The sequence below is a fragment of the Zootoca vivipara genome, chromosome 14 (assembly GCF_963506605.1).
Source record: "Zootoca vivipara chromosome 14, rZooViv1.1, whole genome shotgun sequence".
In the NCBI taxonomy this organism is placed as follows: Eukaryota; Metazoa; Chordata; class Lepidosauria; order Squamata; family Lacertidae; genus Zootoca; species Zootoca vivipara.
Genome location: NC_083289.1, coordinates 25,233,409 through 25,250,322, shown reverse-complemented (window position 1 = coordinate 25,250,322; position 16,914 = coordinate 25,233,409). Strand labels below are relative to the sequence as shown.

The following is a 16,914-nucleotide window of genomic DNA, read 5'->3' as shown; positions in this document are numbered from 1 at the left end:
TTTCTATCAATTAGAGGCACAAAAAAGCCCTTCATTTCCCCCCCTATTTTGCCATTTGCATTACAGTATTAGACCAAGAACAAAAATTAATACCGCTGAGGGGAATTGGCTAGAACATTATTTTAAATGGAACGCTGCAGGACAGACCTTTGTCAGAGAGAAGACTCTTCCAAACAGCACAGAAAAGAAAAGGAACTGTGAGGTTTTGGATGTTCCACAATTGAATTAAGCAACTGCATTCAGTAGAGTTGGTGGCTAATGAGATGGCTCTTCAAGATTAAATCGTGACTGTATTAGCCATGTGTGTTATCAGATAGAGACTGCCTGGCTGTGATACAATCAGTGGGATCGTTCCCTCAAGGATCCAAGGACATCCTTGTGTCTCTTTAGAAAAATGAAGATGGCATTAACTTCCTCTGCTGTGTGATCATCTATCTTTTTGCAGGGAGCTGGCAAATGCTGATGATTTCCTCTCCCCCCCCATTGCCTTGTTTACTTCTTATGAGCCCAAGGAAAGAACTCCAAAAGAGAGGACAGATAATCCCAACATACTCTCAGAGGAGTATGGTAGCTGGTTCTGCTTACTTTCATTACATACAGAAGAACTGTTTGGGTCTCCAGCACCCAAGGAGAGGGGCAAAGTTAGAATGGGGAGGTAATAAGCTAGAATCATAGAAATGTAGACTTGAATGGGACTCCAATGGTCATCTAGTCCAACCCTCTGCAGTGCAAGAATCACAGCTAAAGAATCCCTGACAGATGGTCACCCAACCTCTGCTTAAAAACCTCCAATGAAGAAGAGTCCAGCACCTTCCAAGGGAGCCTGTCCCACTGTCAAACAGCTGTTACTGTCAGAAAGTTCTTCCTAATGTTTAGTCAGAATCTCCTTTCTTGTAACTTGAAGCCGTTGGATTGGGTCCTCTGGAGCAGCAGAAAACAAGCTTGCACCATCTTCCATGTGAATCACCTTCATAAGGACATAACTCAGTGGAAGAGTATCTGCTTTGCATATGGAAGGTCCCAGGTTCAGTCCCTGGCATTTCCAGGATGTGGATGTCCCACATCAGAAACACACTGGCAGTCAGTGTCAGCAATATAGTGCTAGATGGACCAATTGTCTACTCTGTGAAGGGCAGATTCCTATGTTGTAACCTGGTGCCCTACAGTTTTTTGGGATTGCAACTCCCTATGGGATAAATATTTGAGAATACCTGGTAGACATTTCATTGGCTGGATGGATGGATGGATGGATGGATGGATGGTGTGTGCAAATACACAATTCAGAGAGTGACCTTAAGAGAGAAAGATAATGTGGGGCAGTGATGACCTCAAGAGAGAGATGGAGGTGGCTCTGGCCCTGCCCATCTCTGACATCTGGCTCCCATCAGATTATCCCCAGGGGCACGTGGGCCTCAACAGAAAAAGTCCATCACCAATAATTTGTACATTTTGCCATAACTCTGGGTCTCTTGAGAAGATACCGAGAAGGCACATCAGGCTCATTGGAAGGGCTTGAAGACCATTTGGGTCCCTTCCAACTCTTTAAGTCTATGATTCATGTGGAATGCTTGTTTGAACAAGCAGTTGTGTTGTTGCTGTTTTATCATGATAAGCTTTGGGGGGCTGAGTTTCAGCTGCATAAAGATAACCAGTGCATCGCTGGCATGCTCCATGCTCCAACCAGAAACAGTAACTGGTGTGATTTTGATGCATCTTATGAAGGGAACAAGTCGTTTAATAGACTTGGCTGGAGCCCGCAGCGGAGTGGGAGGAACAGCCTGCATGGAAGTGGGTTTCTCAGCCTCTTGTTATTGCAACTTGTTTAAGCAGTCCCCTGTCCTTTGTTTCTCTTGCCAACGGTGCTCAATGGAGCCAAGATGAACTGTGGCTGTGAAGTGGACCGCAGCCAACATCGCCCTGCGATGCAACTGAAGCTGCTATGCTGTCTTGCTCTAACGTGGGAGTTGAAATGTTGACAGATGCTGCCCACGTGCGATAGGGGTGGTGGAAAGAAGCTTCTCATTCCCCGCTTTGCGTTTTGCAGGTTCAGTGCTAGCCGCACGTGCTTTGTGCAAATGCTGTTCTCACGGATGTGAACTCCCAACAGGGGAGCCAGGCATTACAGAAAGCAAATGTGGAAAAGCACCAAATTATTTCAAGTTTTGAAATGCCTCTCTGACAACCCCATTTCAGCATTGCTTGTGGGGGGGGGACCCTCCTGCAATGTTTTCCCTCTGCACTCAGCAAAGGGGGTGGCCCAGGGAGCAATCATGGCCTTGTGAGATAAGGAAGAGCCATTGCTGAGTGGCAGGTTGCACACAGAAATGCCCACGGTCAAGCCCCAGCAGCTCCAAGTAGGGCTGTGAGAGACTGGCTGAAACTCTGGGGAGCTTCTGCCAGCTAGTGCAGGCAATACTTAGCTGGATGGACCAGTGGCCTGACTCAGTGTAAGGCACATTCTTGTGTTTCTAGAAGAGTTGGAGGACACACCCATGGCTCATTCAGGGCAATCTGGAATGAAAGCATCTTTTACAAATTTGTTCAATGTGTTTCCTGTTTGTTTGGGGGTAAGAGCCATAGTTCAGGGATAAGAGTATATGCTTTGAGTGCAGAAGGTCACAGTTCAATTCCCAGCAACTCCAGGTAGAACTGGGAGAGACCACTTAACGGGACAGCCACTGCCAGTCAGTGTAGACAACACTGAGCTAGATGGACCCGATAGTCTGGATCGTTATAGAGTAGCTTTCTTTGTTCCTATGCTAAGAGCGAAATTTAGAATAGGAAGAAAGAGTAGGCCTGGTTTTCATAGTTGGACGGGACTTCAGCATCTTTTCCACTGTAACTTTATTGGGTGTTTGCTTTTAATACAGAGGGCGGGGAGCAGTCTTATACAGAGTCAAAACCACTCAGTAGTGTCTGCACTGACTGACAGCAGCTCCTCAGGGTTTCCAGGAGGGGGTCTCTCCAGTTGTACCTGAAAATGCTGTCTGGGATTAAACCCAGGACTTTCTGCATGCAAAGTGGGTGTTCTTCCACCGAGCTGCAGCTCTTCCTCAAAGAGAGATATATTGATGGCTGTCCCCAAGTGCTCTGCTCCTGGCATCTCCTCTTCTCCGGTTCAACTTCCTCCGTTCAATTCATTATCTACCTTCCTTACAAGATTAGTATTTTATTTAAATGATAAAAAATGCATGTTCCAAATGTTCTGGAATGGTTTATTATTCTGGCCGAATCCTCTCCTTTCTATCTCCTGCTCATCTGGATGTAAATTAGAAATAAATCGGGCAGCTCCAGGGTGCCTTGTGGTGCAAAAGCAGGAGAGGATTTGGCTCTCTTGGCTTTCAGGTTGAGCCAAGAATTCTCCCTTCCTTCTCTTTACCTTTGATGGAATATTTATAATGCTCCCCTGACACATCATATAAAGAGTATGGATTTTGTCACGTGCAGAGAGGGAGAAACCCTGAAAAAAGGTCAAATTAAGCCAGAGCCTTTAAAGATGCTCAGATTTGGTTTTGCTGTAGTGAATGTTGCTTCCTTATTTACATGGTCTCTGGAGGAAGAATTCTGGTGGGTTTTTTTCTTTTAAGAGTGCTAATGATGCTATCTCACAGGGTTAACTCAATTGATTGAAAGATTTGTCCAGATGTCTGATAAGGAGTGTGGCATCAATTTTTAGTTTCTAAATGCAGAGGTGTTGAGACTCAAGATTTCCTGGGAGCCTGTGGCTGCTTGTGGTAATTCCCTGGCAAGTCACTTTGTTTATGCTCAGAGGCATCACCTCCCTTACTGCTGTTTCCTGTGCCCAGCCTTAACATAAGAAGAGCCTGCTGGATCAGGCCAATGACCCATTTAGTCCAGAATCCTGTTCTCACAGTGGTTAGCCAGATGCCCCAATGGGAAACCTTCTAGCAGGACCCAAGCACAAGAGCACTCTCTCCTCCTGTGATTTCCATAAATTCAGAAGCATTTCTGCCTCCAGTTGTGGAGGCAGAGCATAGCCCTTGTGGCTAGTAACCATTGATTACTTTCTCCATGAATCTGGCTAATCCCCTTTCAAAGCCATCCAAGTCGTTGGCCATCGCTGTCTCCTGGGGAAGTGAGTTGTATGGTTTGACTATGCGCTGTGTGAAGAAATACTTAATTTTATCTATCCTAAATATTCCAGCATTCAGCTTCATTGGATATCCATGAGTTCTAACATTATGAGAGGGGGAAACAGACTTTTTCCTGGCAAAAACAGGCCTAGGGGACAAGAATCCTGGTCAACCTGGCTGCATACCAAGCCCTATTCTCTATTTTTGAGAGAGAGCGCCTGAAGAGACAACAGCTCCTCCCTCTCTCTCGCATTCCTGTATCCCCTTCCATAGGGAAAAGAGATAAATCCATCCCTGTTTACTATGCAGTAAAAACAATGCCTGCTGTAGTGGTTGTATTGCCAGGACTTGTTCCTTTTTTCTGTTGCTGTAAATCCAAGGGACACGATCACCCTGAGAGCCAGTCAGAGATTAGAGTGCCCTACACTCTCTGCCAACACAGCCCCAGTCCGTGATCTAAAGGCCTACTTTAGACATGCTGGTACCCAAGTGCCTATCGTTCTCTGTGAGCTTTTCAATATATTTTCTTCCTTTGAGGTGTGTAAGTGTGTGTGTGTGTGTGATGAGCCCCTCAATACTGATTGGCACAGTGCTGGGGTGGCAGCTGCTCTCAGTTGATGAGGAAGAAGAGGAGGGGGCACAAAGGATGCCTTTGGTGAGGGAGGGAGGGCGCCCACTCCCTTGCCTTTAGAGACTGGGGAAGGGAGATGGACAGGGCCACTGACTCCATGTCCTGCCCCATCTATGGAGTGGAGATATTTCCCAGGAACAGGGAAAGACACTGACCATCTTTTGGGGGGGGGGCTGGATAACTGCAGAGGAGGAGGAGCCAGGGCTCATGACCTCCATCCCATCACCAAGAACTCAGCACTACATTTGCTGCTTGCAACAGACCCATGCCAATTAAGAGAAGCCTGTTTCTCCAAGTGCACCAGTCCCAGAGGGAGAGTCTCTCAAGGGAGCACACCATGTCTTGCTTTTAAAGGATACTCCAGACCTGCCATCGTTCCAAGGCGTTTGTGTGGGTGGGGGCACTACAAAAAAAAAGATAAAAGGAATAGTGGAGAAAATGAAAATCTGCAAAGGAAGGTTGAGAAAAAATATTTATGCTATTCATTAAATGTATGCATATACCCATCTAAAGTATTTCATTGGTGATTCGCAACATAACTTTTTTTAATATAAAAAATACAGTTTATAATAGTGAAAAACAACCATTAAAGACAGCCAAAAAACCTTTTCTTACAACAGCTAAAAAGCTCAGGAAATACCTTCTGAAGAATTTCGGCTATATTTTCTGCATATGTGTATATGTGCGTTTGATGTGGGGAGTGCTTCAACTTTTCTTCTGTTCCTAACCTTCCAAGGGATCACATGAAGTGCCGCTAATGTGATGTGTTCTTCTGCTAAATGAGCGTGTGTTTCTCCTTCTTCTTCTGCTTCCAGGCTGTGATAGTGACCACTGGGGTCCTCACTGCAGCAACCGCTGCCAGTGCCAGAACGAAGCGCTTTGCAACCCCATCACTGGCGCCTGCGTCTGTGCGACTGGATACAAAGGGTGGCGCTGCGAGGACTTGTGCAACCCAGGAAGTTACGGCAAAGGCTGCCAGCTGAAGTGCCAGTGTCACAATGGGGCCACCTGTGACCATAAGACCGGGGAGTGCCACTGTGCTCCTGGATACACAGGTGTCTTGTAAGTTGAGTGCTGGGTACCTTTTACATGCGGGCTTTGCGGCAGTTGCTTTCTCTTAGGACCACATTCACACTGTACATTTGAAGCACTATGATGCCACTTTAAGCAGCCACGGCTTGCCCCAAGGAATTCTGGGAGCTGTAGTTTGAGAGTTGTTAGGAGGCCTCTGTTCCCACCTCCCAGAGCTACAGTTCAGAGAGTAGTCAAACCATTGACCCCTCTTTGCAGGGAACTTTGGGAATTGTAGTTCTGTGAGGAGAAGAGGGGCTTCCTAGCAACTCTCTGCAGCTCCCAGAATTGTTTGTGGGAAGCCATGACTGTTTGAAGGGGCATCATAGTGCTTTAAATATTCGTGCCACAGTTGTCTGAAATGTGCCCGCTTAGGATTCCTTCCTTTGGAGAGAAGCCCTGTGCAACTTGTGACCCACCAAGGAAGCAAAGCTCACCATCACATACTGAACATGTTTCCCTCGCGGACCATCTGTGTGGCATGCACAGTTTTCATGTATACGTGGGAACCCTTCGAACCAAACCTTGCGTAAGAGTCAATCATGCTGTATTGCAAATGTTCTTGAGTTTGGGGAGTTCAGCACATAATTTCCACCCAGCTTGCCATACCGCTTGCCCAGTGTACAACTGAACCTTCAAAAAACAACCCCCTTGTGGAAATACTTTTAGCTTCCATGAACCAGAGGTTATCTTTCTGAGTGAAGGGCTTTTAAAACAAACAAAGGATCTGAAACAAAAGCAACCTTGTTTGGAGCAATAAATATCGGATAGCTACATTTTACTCGATACCTTCGATCGGAATTTGCTGAGTGTTTGACTATTTGTGTAGGCGCTCCTGCAACAGCTGTAGTGGGCTGCCCTCTTGTAGCTTCCTGATGTAAATTATTTCCATGTCTGTTTTATGTTTCATTTTGGTGTCCGTCCCTCTTCGCTTCCGACAACACCTGCGAAGCTGCGAAGAGCATTGTCCTCCTGGCAGCCATGGAGCGCAGTGTGAGCAGCGATGCCCGTGCCAGAATGGGGGGACCTGCCACCACATCACTGGAGAGTGTGCCTGCCCCCCAGGATGGATGGTATGTAATATTGGACTACAGCTGCAGTCATGCACCCCTTGGAACATACTTTAGTGCACATAAACGTCGGTGGGGTTAAGCTTTGCATAACGCCTCTCCAAGCCATTTACACAAGACAGATTCAGTAAGTGCCTTTTAAAACATGGCATCCAATCTCATATTCTGATAGGCAGTGCTCCCCAGGGATCTGTTGGACTGTTTTCCAGCATGAGCAGTGAACTGACAGTGAGGCTCAAGAGATGTGCTGAGTGGCTAGCATGAGCTCAGGCTGCATCCACACCATGCATTTAAAGCAGCATGATGCCACTTTAACAGTCATGGCTTCCCCCAAAGAATCCTGGGAACTGTAGTTTGTTAAGGGTGCTGAGAGTTGTTAGGAGGCCCCTCATAGAACTGCAATTCCCTGAGTGGCTTAAAAGTTTGTATATCCCAGTTTATGCTGGAAAATGTAGCTCTGTGATGGGAAAGGGGGCCTTCTAACACCTATTATTATTATTATTATTATTATTATTATTATTATTAATAGAGTTTGGATCCCTTCTGGCTCTACAATTTTGTCATTCTGTGATTTATGAGAAAGATAAACTAATCACATCTTTTGTTTCTACCTGAGCCTAACAATGAGATGAAGCATGTGGCTCTTTATCAGGGAGATCTGGCTTCCATTTGCCCTCAGCCATGAAGCTCCCCAGGTGATCCTGCCACAGCCCATAATCTCTTAGCCTAACTATAAAACGCGGTCTGTGCATAAAACGTGGTCAGTGTGGGGTGGAGGCTCTTAGGCCACCAATGAGCTCCTGGGAGGAAGAGCAAGATTCAAATGAGATGGATGAGAACAAGAGGCGTCCAAAGTCACAGAAAGGGAAGGTGTGAATCCTGCAACCCAGAGACTCTGGGGAGTGTTTGCGCTGTGTCAGAGGGAGGTCTGCTACAGAGGTCAATGCAATTCTTTCCCTCCCGCTCGCATAATCTTGCTCATTTCTGGCATAATTTTACTTTTGTTAAGAGGGGCTGCTGGGGATTGGCTTCGAGGCAGCGCATTATTACTTGCACCTTTAATTCTGTGTGTCAAGAGAGGGAGGGGGGAAGGCTGCGCTCTTTTTCTCTCCCCCTTTTCCAAATCTAAATCTGTATCAATAATGTGATAATTAACTCCCTCTGGATTTGCCAAGGCTTCATTCAGCTGCGCTCCATTCCCTGGCATCATTCCATCGTTTGACAATTAGCCTGTTGGCAAGTCCCGCTGCTGGAATTGGGCAGAGAAAGGGAGAGGCAGGGGGAGGGGTGTCAGACAGACTCTGGGGATCCTTCCTGGTTAATACCACGAAAGGCTATGAAGATGGCTGGAAGCTGTGGATTGCATGAGGGAGGGAAAGTGAGGAGCCACCAGGTCCATGCTGGAACAATCGTGGCAAGCTCTGGGCTATGGCAGGAATGTGCTGAACTGTGCACTCTTCTTCTCCCCATGGATCCCCTGGTGAATTGGGGAAGGGTGGAGAGAGTGCCGAATGGCAGGACTACTACCCTTACAATTAGGGTTGCTCCCCAGGATGCAAGGTTGGTAGAGAAGCATTGGATTGTGTTCAGTGTTAGCCATAGAATCATAGACTCATAGATTCATAGAATTTTAGAGTTGGAAGGGACTGCAGTGTGGGAATCTTTTGCCCAATGTGGAGCTCAAACCCATGGCCCTGAGATTAAGTGCCTCATGCTTTACTGAGTGAGTGAGCTATCCAGAATCCTATTCACAATAGATCCACTGAAATGAATGGTCTAATTTAGCCCCCTTAATGTCAGTGGGTCTACTCCAAGCAGAGCTTTGCTGGACCCAACCCATTGGTTATGTTCTGTTGTGTTTTGCCACCATCACAAAGTTGGTTTCATAATAAGCTCTCAGCTGTGTTCAGTCGGGTCCATATCGTCACCACCGTCCTCATTGCAGAATCACAGAATGAAAGAGTTGGAACAGACCCAAAATGTCACCTAGCCCAACCCTCTGCAATGCTGGCATCATAGCTGCCAAGTTATCCCCTTTTTAAAGGGAAATTCCCTTATGCTGAATAGGCTTCCTCGTGAGGAAAGGGAAAACTTGGCAGCTGTGGCTGGCATCACCACCTCCATCATCTGTTTGTTTGTCTGACACCTTCCCACAACATGGTGCCCAAAGTGAACAATTAAGTATAGCCACTCAAAAAAGTACAGATGAGAAACAATTGGAAATAAATGCAAAAAAAACCCCAATCCGAACACATTTGTATAAAACAATAGAAATAAACCAATCCAACTTGGAACACCTTAAAACTGAACAGGAGATAGAATAATGCCTAATACAGATATCAAAAAAGTAGTATGAAAAACACCCACATGCTCCATATGATTCATTTATTCCCAGTAGTTTGGATCGAAATCCCCATCTTCAGGTGCCCTGCCCCATCTCTCTTGGTATAAGGCAGATTCCTATGTTTCTGTGTTCGCAATCAAGTTTTGGGTAGCAGTTGTTTTCTTTTGTGCAGACACTGAGTAACAGCACCTCATTGCCAGGGGGCAAATTGCTAGGACAGCTTAGGTTATTTGGGTTGGAAGATGGACTGGAGCAGGGGTGGATTTTAAATGCCTGACCCTTCCTGTTCCCTCACCTGACACCATCAACATTCCCCATGCCTGCAACTGCTGTAACCCCAGGGAAACTACAGTAATCCCCAGGCAAATTTCTTGCAATATTTTTAAATGATATTAAACAGCAGCGTAATGATACAAATGACAGAATTGCAATTAATAAAGTGCAGGAAGAAGGTGCATAACAACTGGAGGCAATGTTTCTTTTCTTTTATTTATTTATTTATTAAATTCATATATGTATATCCCACACTTCCTCACAAAGGAGCATAGGGGGGCAATACAGTTTACAGAAGGGCATCGTTGAGGCTGTGTCATAAACTGCTAAATACAGAAGGCAAGTGGGTACTGAATAATTGAATCCAGCACAACTGATGATGCCAGCCTGTGGTCTGGATTCTTGTGGCTTGCCTGAGCATGGATGTTAAGCCATGTGCAGTGGACCTATGGTGCCGCACCATCAAGCAGATAAGTTGCACATTACCCTGAAGCTGGTGTTGCAATGTGACCTGCAGGTGTGTGCCTGCACAAGTACAGCCAGAGAGTGTCTGGGGACCCTGGGAGGGGAGCGAGTTCACCCAGGGACAGGAGCCAATGGGGGCAGCGGAGCAGGGGGAGAGCTGGCCGGAGTACAAACCGGGAGGTGGGACTGGGGCTCTCAGTGAGGGGGAGGGGTCCAAGGATGCTACCAGCGGGCTATGGGAAGAGGTGGTGGCTGAAGGTACTGCAGCAGGAGAGGTGTCGGGAGTTGAGGAATCGAGGCGGTTGCTCAGCAGCTCAGGGGGAGAAGGTTCTGTGCCCGCCCCCTCGCCTGAGGTCTGCAGACGGGGAAAGCATCAGGAGCAAAGGAGGCAATGAGGGGGGGACGAGGTTCCTATGCTGGCGGAAGTCAAGACACACGCCAGTTCCGGATTCTGATTCGGAATAGACAGTCATGATTTCATTGCGCTCTGACCTGTACATATGCATATAATATTAAACTCTGTAAAACTACCACGGAGTTTGGAAGCCTTTGTCGTGTGAAGCCGCACACCTTCCCTGACAGAGAGACTGTTTTGTTTCAGGGTTAAAAGTGCCCTACCGTGTGTGGGGGTGTGTAAGCTGTAGAAATTCTATTCTACTCAGTTGGAGGGTAGTCCGTAAATGCATCTGTCTGCACTGATGCTGCCTGGAAGAAACAGAGAGATGCATTCCAAGGGCCAGGGGGACTTCTTTCGAAAACCCTATCCTTGGCTCTTCTGTTCCCCGGGGACAAACCTGCAGTTAACAGTGCTTGCTTTTGAACTGAGCTGAGTTTAAAACACACATACACAGACATGCACACACTGAAAGAGGCAGAGCAGGAGCTCGGGGGGGAAGCAGAGGCAGTTAGAACCAAAAGCACTCCACTTGCAAATGTTGGGATTTTAAGTTTAAAGGGCCTCTCTAGGGCTTTCATGAAAAAGGAAAAGGATTCTGCACAGCCACTGTGTGTGTCTGTGTGGGGAAGAGAAACTTTTTCCCTATTCTTTTCTTGCTTTGTGTTTTTAACTCTTGATGTTTGGAGGACAGTTCTGGCTGCAGCAAGCCAGGAATGGAGAAATGGAAAGAAGATGCTACTGTCCAAGTGGCCTTGTGTTCCGCAGAAGACCTGTCTTTGGCTGTAGTCATTTTGAATGCATGTTTAGTGTGCTTTGGGCGTATGTATAATATACGCTATGCATGCACCAGTATTCCTTGAAGACATTTGCAACTTCAGGTTTATTAATATACATCGACTCCAACTTGATTTCACCTGGGACCAGAAACCATCGCAAGAGAACAGCAGTTTCTGCGCTCCCCTGGGGTGTATATGATGAAATGCAGCTCTGCCAAGAGATTTGCTCCCTGAGGAATCAAGTTTCCAGTTGAAGCAGGAGATTGAAAGGGAAGATCAGTGTGGGCTCTCTGCCTCTGTCCTCCTCCCTACCCTTCAGTTCCCTCCTTTTAATGATGGCATTGCTCCTGTTCTCAGATAGTGTGCCTGCTCTGTACGACGAAGAATCTAGCAGGAAATCCAGCTTTACAGCAATAGCAGGCAGTGCGGTGGCAATCAGAGCCACTCTGTCTGGCACAGGGATCACTGCAGCTTCCCCGGATGGGGCTGAGCAGGACTTGGATCAGATGCACCAGCAGAGCCAATCTGACACTGCTGCTGGTGTGTCTGCACAGCCACAATATCGCCTCCCCACCAAGCCCCATACATGAAAGATGCAACAGTGCTCCGTGCCTCTGCCCCACTAAGCTGGCCACTACTGCTTTACAATAACATCTGAAGAAGTGTGCATGCACACGAAAGCTCATACCAATAACAAACTTAGTTGGGCTCTAAGGTGCTACTGGAAGAAATTTTTTTTATTTTGTTTTGATTACAATAATACAGTGGTACCTCTACTTACGAATTTAATGCTTTCCGAATGCACATTGGTCGAAAAAAATTGTAAATCGAATCCCATAGGAATGCATTGGGAGAAAAAATTCGTAAGTAGAAGCAACCCTATCTAAAAATTCGTAAGTAGAAAAAATCCTATCTAAACAGCATCCAAGATGGCGGACGGAGCTCCATTCGTAAGTAGAAACATTCGTAAGTAGAGTTATTCGTAAGTAGAGGTACCACTGTATCTTACTCTTAACTGTAATTATCTATTGCAATGGCATGCAAGGAGAAGGCTACCAGTGGCTACCAGCCCCAGTGGTTATGCTCTGCCCCACGGTCAAAGGCAATGATGCTTCTGAAAACCAGTTGCTGGAAACTACAGGAGAAAAGAGTCCTGTTGCACTCGGGTCCTGCTTGTTTGCTTCCCGGAGGCATCTGGTTGGCCATTGTGAGAACAGGATGCTGGACTAGATGGGCCATCAGGCTCTTCTTATGTTCTTAGAGCCTGGAGCATGGTCTCAGTCAGCCATTGCCAACCTGGCATCCTGTGGAATAGCTCAGGTGGTGGAGCACAAGACTCTTAATCTCAGGGTCATAGGTTCAAGCCCCATGCCAGACAACAAGACTCCTGGATTGCCGGGGGTTGGACTAGGTGGCCCTTCCAACTCTACAATTCTATGATTCTATGTGATTTGGAGGATCAGCCCCCATCAGCTTCAACCAGCATGGACTGTGCCGGCTGTGGCTGATGGCGGTGCGCTCCAGAACATCTAAAGCGCACCTGGTTGACAAAGGCTGCTCTAAGTTGAGGCATGCTCTGGCTAGGTTGGACTCTGCCTAGAGTGCAAGCATCCCCTTTGTTAAGTCCCTCTGTTCATGTCCATTGTCAGGCAACTCTGTCTCCAACCCTCCGCAGAACAGTTCTGGGGCTCTCTCTGACTGCATTGCTTGGGGCTACCCTCAAAAACTGAGTCCCTACTGACTCTCCTTGTCTGTGACAGCATTGTTAGGTTGAGCACGAGAAAAAGGGGGAAGGCATCTCAAATGAACAAAACAAGGCTCACTGAGGCAAAACTTTGTCGTAGTCCAATGCATTTCAACAAAGGATACTCCTCCTTCAGGACCTTGAAACCCCACCCCACTCTCTCCACATCTTATTTGCAGAGGATGAATGAGGGAGTAGAATTGCTTTATATTTCAAGCTGATTCCTGAGTTGTCCAGGTTTTGAAAAGCGCTTCTGAATTTTAAGAAATCACAAGCTCCTAAAGAAAGATTCTTCCACTCTAAAACACACTGAACTACGGTAAGGAGCCCTTATATCAGTGAGCACCAGAGCCTGCTCTCCTTTAGGTTTTGCATTCTCAAATGGAGCCAAGATTTCATGTCAAACATATGAATGGTACCCCTGCCTGTTTTCGCACTTTTTGTGTTTGGCATCTACCCCAGGGGAAGGTCTTTCAGTTCCACTTTCACAGTCACTTGTGTGAAGTAGAATCCTTGGACATCTCCAGAGTGTCGCTATTTTGGGGTGGGATTCAATCACATACTAGCAAGTTCAGGTGGCGCAACCGCTGTTGATCGGGAGCTCTTGCATAACACCTGCCTCCCTCAAAGATAAGACTTTTGCAATAAAAAATGTGATGGGAAGATGCACAGGAAAATGTGGGATAATGTTTGGTGCAGCACTGTCCAACCTCCTAACAAACAAATGAGATGAATGCTAAATGAACACATTGTCTGGGAGTTCCCCTTCCCTCCACTGCCCCTTTGCAGACATTGAAAGGTCTGAAAAGAGCCAATGGCCCGCTGCATTGAGAGCCAGTGTGGTGTAGTGGTTAAGAGCGGTAGACTCGTAATCTGGGGAACCGGGTTCGTGTCTGTGCTCCTCCACATGCAGCTGCTGGGTGACCTTGGGCTAGTCACACTTCTTTGAAGTCTCTCAGCCCCACTCACCTCACAGAGTGTTTGTTGTGGGGGAGGAAGGGAAAGGAGAATGTTAGCCGCTTTGAGACTCCTTTGGGTAGTGATAAAGCGGGATATCAAATCCTAACTCCTCCTCTTCTTCTTCTTCTTCTTCTTCTTCTTCTTCTTCTTCTTCTTCTTCTTCTTCTTCTTCTTCTTCTTCTTCTTCTTCTTCTTCTTCTTCTTCCCTTCTGAAGGCTCCAGCAACTGCCTCTAGTTGCAGCTACTAAGCATTGATAGGCTTGGCTTATCCTCCATATATTTGTCCAACCCTAGTTTAAAGCCATCCAAACTGGTGGCCATCACTGCCTTCTGTGGGAGCAAGTTCTGTAGTTTAACTGTGCACTGCATGATGGAAGTGATTATCTGACACCCTGGTTATGAATAGAAGAGAGTGGTTGAAAGTTTGAAGTTGTACTTAATCCTCATCCAGGCTCTGCTGTGTATTCAAGATCATGCCTGAATGCTCCAAAGTCCTTGCAGCACATGTTCTGTTGGAGAGGAGAATGCATTTTAATCCTTGCTCTGACTTAAATGAAGTGTTGGGAGAGGGGGGGGGTGCTGGGGCCATCTTTTGCTTTCCTCGGCAGCAGTTGATGACATTGGGGAAGGGCGCTGAAGAACGCACAAGCCTGAAGTCTTTGCAAAGTTGCTGATGGAACAAACTGTGTTGATGAGCTGCATAAAATTGCTTGCAACTTTGCTCTGACATTTGATCCTCCGGAGATGGGCATTTTGTATTCCCTAAATGCACGTTTGTGCCTAAAGATTCACACCTCTCTTGAGGGGATGCATCTCAGAGCACTGCTTCCTCATCATTTGCTGATAGAAATCCTCTCCTCTTTGAAACATGATGAGAAAAGGCATTTATTATCATGATCAATGGGCAACTTGCCTTCCTGGAGAGAGATTCAAAATAGCACTCCTTGCTCAAGCCTAGAGACACAAATGGTTATGGCAGGGCCCAGATGCTCTTGAACTGAGGCCAAGCTATCCCTTCCACAGCTGAAGAGCCAGCATTCATATAGGTTAGGATAGGCTTTCAGAGTCTTTCAGGTATATAATGAAGGCACCAGGTGAGCCTCCCTGGGGAGAGCATTCCACAAATGGGGAGTCGCCACAGAAAAGGCCCATTGTCATGTTGCCACCCTCTGGGTCTCTCGTGGAGAAGGCACATGAAGAAGGGCCTCAGATTATGATCACAGGGTTCTGGTTGGTTCATATGGGGAGAGGCAGTTCTTGGTGTATTGCAGTCCTGAGCCATTTATGGCTTTATAAGTGAAACCAGCACTATGAATTGGGCCAGGAGATGAATGGACAGCCAGAATCAGTGTAATATGCTCAAACTGTCTTGCCCGGGTGAGCAACCTGGCCACTTAATTTTGCACTAGCTGATGTTTCCGAGCCATCTTCAGAGGCAGCCCCACTTACCATGTGTTGCAGTAATCTAACCTCGAGGTTGCCAGAGCATAGACAACAGAAGCTAGGTTATCTTTGTCTAGATAGGGGTGCCAATGGGTCACCAGCTGTAGCTGATGGAAGGCAGTGTGTGTCAGTATGCCTTCCTTCTGAGTGGTTGTGTACACCTAGGGTGATTCCCTCTCCCACTCAGAACCCCTGGCCTCATCCAATGAAGAAGGAGAACCTGACCCGAGAGTTGTGGTAGTGACAACATGGCTTGGCAGGGTTTCCAAGCAGGATTGAACCCCATAGCTTCTCAGTGGTAGCAACTACCGGTAGAAATTGGATGGATTGTGTGGCATATGAATGGAAGGCTCAGTATGTTTCCATGTCCTCTTGCATTCATTCATAAGTCCATTCTGTACCACTCCTGGGTGAATCTGCAGTTTTTAAAGTGCACATTACTTTGTATTAGTTTGCGTTAAAATTCACATTACTTTCTAGGTATTCCATGGCAGAACAGACATTTATGAACACAGTTTACCCTAACGTGGTCATTTCGTACACATTTTATACTAAAATCCACATTCTCATATGACTTCCAACCTAAAATATGCATTTTAATATACGTACTGGTAAAGTGGCAAGCACTTTATTAGATGGCATGAAATGCAAAGCACATCCTTTAATGCACATCTAAATGCAATGTGTTTGTTTGTTTGTTTTTGTTCTCCATGTTAACCTGAAATGACAGTTTTTCTTTCTCTGTCTCCTCCTACATAGGGCTTTGTATGTGCCCAGCCGTGTCCATCAGGAACATACGGGGTTAACTGCAGCCAGGATTGCCCATGTCATAATGGAGGGCAATGTGATCATGTGACGGGGGTTTGCCTATGCACTGCAGGCTATATGGGAGACAGGTAGGTATGGAGGTAGCAGGTGGAAAACTTTATTCTCCTGTGTGGATTGGCAGTTAAAACTATTTCAACCCAATGAAACCTCAATTAGCAAAGTCCCATTGTCAGAGATGGTGAACCTCAGGACCGGGGGGATGGCAGATGTGGCCCTCAAGGCCTTTCTATATGGCACTTGCGCTCCTCCCCAGGTTACACTACTCCTTGGCCTTGCTTGCACTTTCCTTTATACCTGGTTGGAGTGTATTCTTGCATCCTGCTAATGGTTCTTGCTTACCTGGATGGAGGATGCAGAGAGGTGTGTGAGTGTGAGCCTACTGCTCACAGGTAAAATTGGCATTAATTGCTTCACCTACTTTTGCTCCTGGCAACTTCCCCCCGCTCCAAAAAAGTCTAATGAATACAGAGAGATGCACTATTTAAATTAATAAAAAGAGAAAGCAAAAATTTAGCAGTATTTGAGTTATTTTAAACTTTACATTTGTTCCCCACCTTTCCTCCAAGGATCTCAGGGTGGCATACACACCTTCACCACCTCTCCACTTTATCCTCACAACAACCCTGTGAGGTAGGTTAGGTTGAGAGAGTGTGACTGGCTCAAGGTCACCCAGCAAGCTTCATGGCCGAGTGAGGATTTGAACCCTGGTCTCCCAGGTCCTAGTCTGACACTCTAACCACTAAACCTCACACTACACACATATTTTAAACATACGCCATACATAACTTGATAAGAAAACAATGGAAAAAGAAAACCTG

The 16,914-nt window shown here is 46.5% G+C and overlaps 1 protein-coding gene across 3 annotated transcripts in view; it reads left to right on the top strand.

The window, feature by feature from the left end:
- The window catches only part of MEGF11 (multiple EGF like domains 11), a 247,160-nt gene that overhangs the window by 118,508 nt on the left and 111,738 nt on the right, over positions 1-16,914 (top strand). For all 3 annotated transcript variants that reach the window (XM_060282925.1, XM_060282926.1, XM_035131062.2), the window contains exons 4-6: positions 5,541-5,787; positions 6,749-6,869; positions 16,028-16,164. In XM_060282925.1, the coding sequence (XP_060138908.1) occupies positions 5,541-5,787; positions 6,749-6,869; positions 16,028-16,164 (505 nt within the window). The remainder of the gene's footprint in view (positions 1-5,540; positions 5,788-6,748; positions 6,870-16,027; positions 16,165-16,914) is intronic.